This window comes from Tuber melanosporum (assembly GCF_000151645.1).
Source record: "Tuber melanosporum whole genome shotgun sequence assembly, scaffold_97, strain Mel28".
Classification (NCBI taxonomy): Eukaryota; Fungi; Ascomycota; class Pezizomycetes; order Pezizales; family Tuberaceae; genus Tuber; species Tuber melanosporum.
In genome coordinates this window covers 312,224-314,288 of record NW_003299147.1, presented here as the reverse complement: position 1 = coordinate 314,288, position 2,065 = coordinate 312,224, and the positions used below count along the sequence as shown (strand labels likewise).

The following is a 2,065-nucleotide window of genomic DNA, read 5'->3' as shown; positions in this document are numbered from 1 at the left end:
TAGTGTGTGTCTTACTAGGTAGCATTAGGTGCATTGACCAATTTTAGTCGACTGTCGTCGACGGCAGTCGGACGGGACGGCTGGGAGCACTGGTGATAGGTTATGATGAGATTAGTCATCCGCGTGGCAAGCTTGGCATTCCCTGCCAAGTCTTGTTTCTAAATCAACTGAGGGACGCGTAAATTAACGCATTGCAGAATTGCAATCATTACCCTTGTTTGAATCGCACGCGTGGGGTGCGGTGCCTACGCTCCCGCCCCGGGAACTGATTATTCTACCGCCTCCATCGCCAGGCTGCAACCTCTTACCATCGGCGGAGAATCCATACACTTGCGCGTTCTTGCGAGGAGAGTACAATTCGGAAACGCAGCCATCCACGACATCTAAATCCGCCCCCGACTCTGTCTCTAGTGAGAAGCGAAAGCTCCTTTTGGTCTGTACTAGTATGTGCAGCTTCATGGGCAATGAAACGAACTTCCACAGTTTTCCCGCCTACCTGCGCATCTTGATATCCGTCACTTTGGAGGACTTAGGCTCGAGCACTCACACAGGTATATCTAATGTTCCAGACTAGGCACAACATTTCGGTCGCGACGGGGGGGTTTTCGAAATGACCCTCCAAACTAATTGAAATAGTGGCTGGCTGCCTTGCCGATCCCGATGGCCTGAAACTCGCTACAGTGCCATCCGGAAACTCGAAACTGGCATGCAAACCGAAGACAGTAAGACAACCCGCGCGTATTTCATGCACCGGTACACTACGCATCCTCCACCAGGGCTCCAAGGATCCGCCGAAATACGCAGCCGCAGCCGCCCACCTAGAGCGCTCGTTTGACCTTGCGGGCGCGGGAGTGGGAGGATTGGGTGGTAGTGAATTGCAAGAAACGATGCAGGAAATGCGCCTGGGCTCGACCCGTCTGCCCCTAGAGCGTACTCCAGGAACCTTAGCACAAGGAATATCTCCTCGGATACCGGTAGGGAAATGACACAAGTGGACCCCGACCCGATATCCGGTAGCGGGGAGTCCACGGAAGCACGGGAAAAACCAAGGGGACCCACCCCTGTGCGCAATAAAAACTACAGTAGTGGGGCCTGAGCCCATGATGCCCGGCCCTCCTCCTTCTATACCTACTTATTCCTCTTCCGCGCCGCCGCCTCCGGTAATCCCTCCGTCACCACCGGAGCCCGCGGAATTTGACTGCCACAAATCCCGGACGTGGCCGTTCATAAAGCGGCTGAGAAAGCCCTATCAAGGTAATGGAACTGGGGGAGAAGAGTGTGAAAGATTACGAAAAAGTAGCCCAAGACTGGGGGAAAGCATTTGGAGAGAACGAGCGGAAGAAACGCGAGAAGGGAAGGAAGGAAGAGAAAAAGCCGGTCATTCAGCAGAGAGACTACGGCTAGAGAAGGAAAGAATGGAACGGCAAGAGCGACTATTGAAAGGTATTCTGGAACTACCTGTTTGCAATGCAGCTAGGCAGAGCACTACCTCCCTGAAGGGTTCTATACCATCCCTCTCCCCCTCTCCCCCTCTCGCCAGCTCACCCTCCAACACCGAAGCCTAAAAACCGGAAAAGCAAGAAGCGTGAGAGGGAGTTTTGCCACGCCGGGCGCCTGTTAGGTCAAGGTTGAAATGATGAGGATGAATGAAGTTGTGCTCATTCGGGACTTTTCTTTGTGGGAGATGTGTACGAGAGAGGCTGGTTGGGGATGTTGTCAGGAGAATTGAAGGGGGGGGGAGGAGCGGTGAAGAAAAGACAGGATTGATGGTAATGTGAACTTTTCTGTTAGCCGGGTCTTGCACCAACTGCTAGTAATTTCGATATTTTTGTAAAGACTTCGGTAATGAGGTTGAAGTATTGAGTAACTGCAGGACCACTTTTTCACCACAAGCAATCACTTACTCCCGGTCCAGACCTAAGGTATTACTAAATCCCATATCTCTCTCCCGAATACCTGCCTAGCACCACTCAACCATTCAGCTACAACTGCAGTTTTGGACGACTTGGGTCGTGCCTGGTAGGTGCGCTGAGAAGTGTAAGACTAGAAAAGCAGGCACTTGTGG

The 2,065-nt window shown here is 52.4% G+C and overlaps 1 protein-coding gene; it reads left to right on the top strand.

Annotated features, from left to right (window-relative positions):
- Window positions 1-311: 311 nt before the first annotated feature.
- GSTUM_00012152001 (uncharacterized protein) lies at window positions 312-1,565 on the top strand (the record flags this gene model as incomplete). XM_002842375.2 has 1 exon in its annotated part: window positions 312-1,565. Exon 1 carries the CDS (start codon window positions 1,101-1,103, stop codon window positions 1,563-1,565), a length of 465 nt encoding a protein of 154 aa, XP_002842421.1. The 5' UTR covers window positions 312-1,100.
- Window positions 1,566-2,065: the final 500 nt, after the last annotated feature.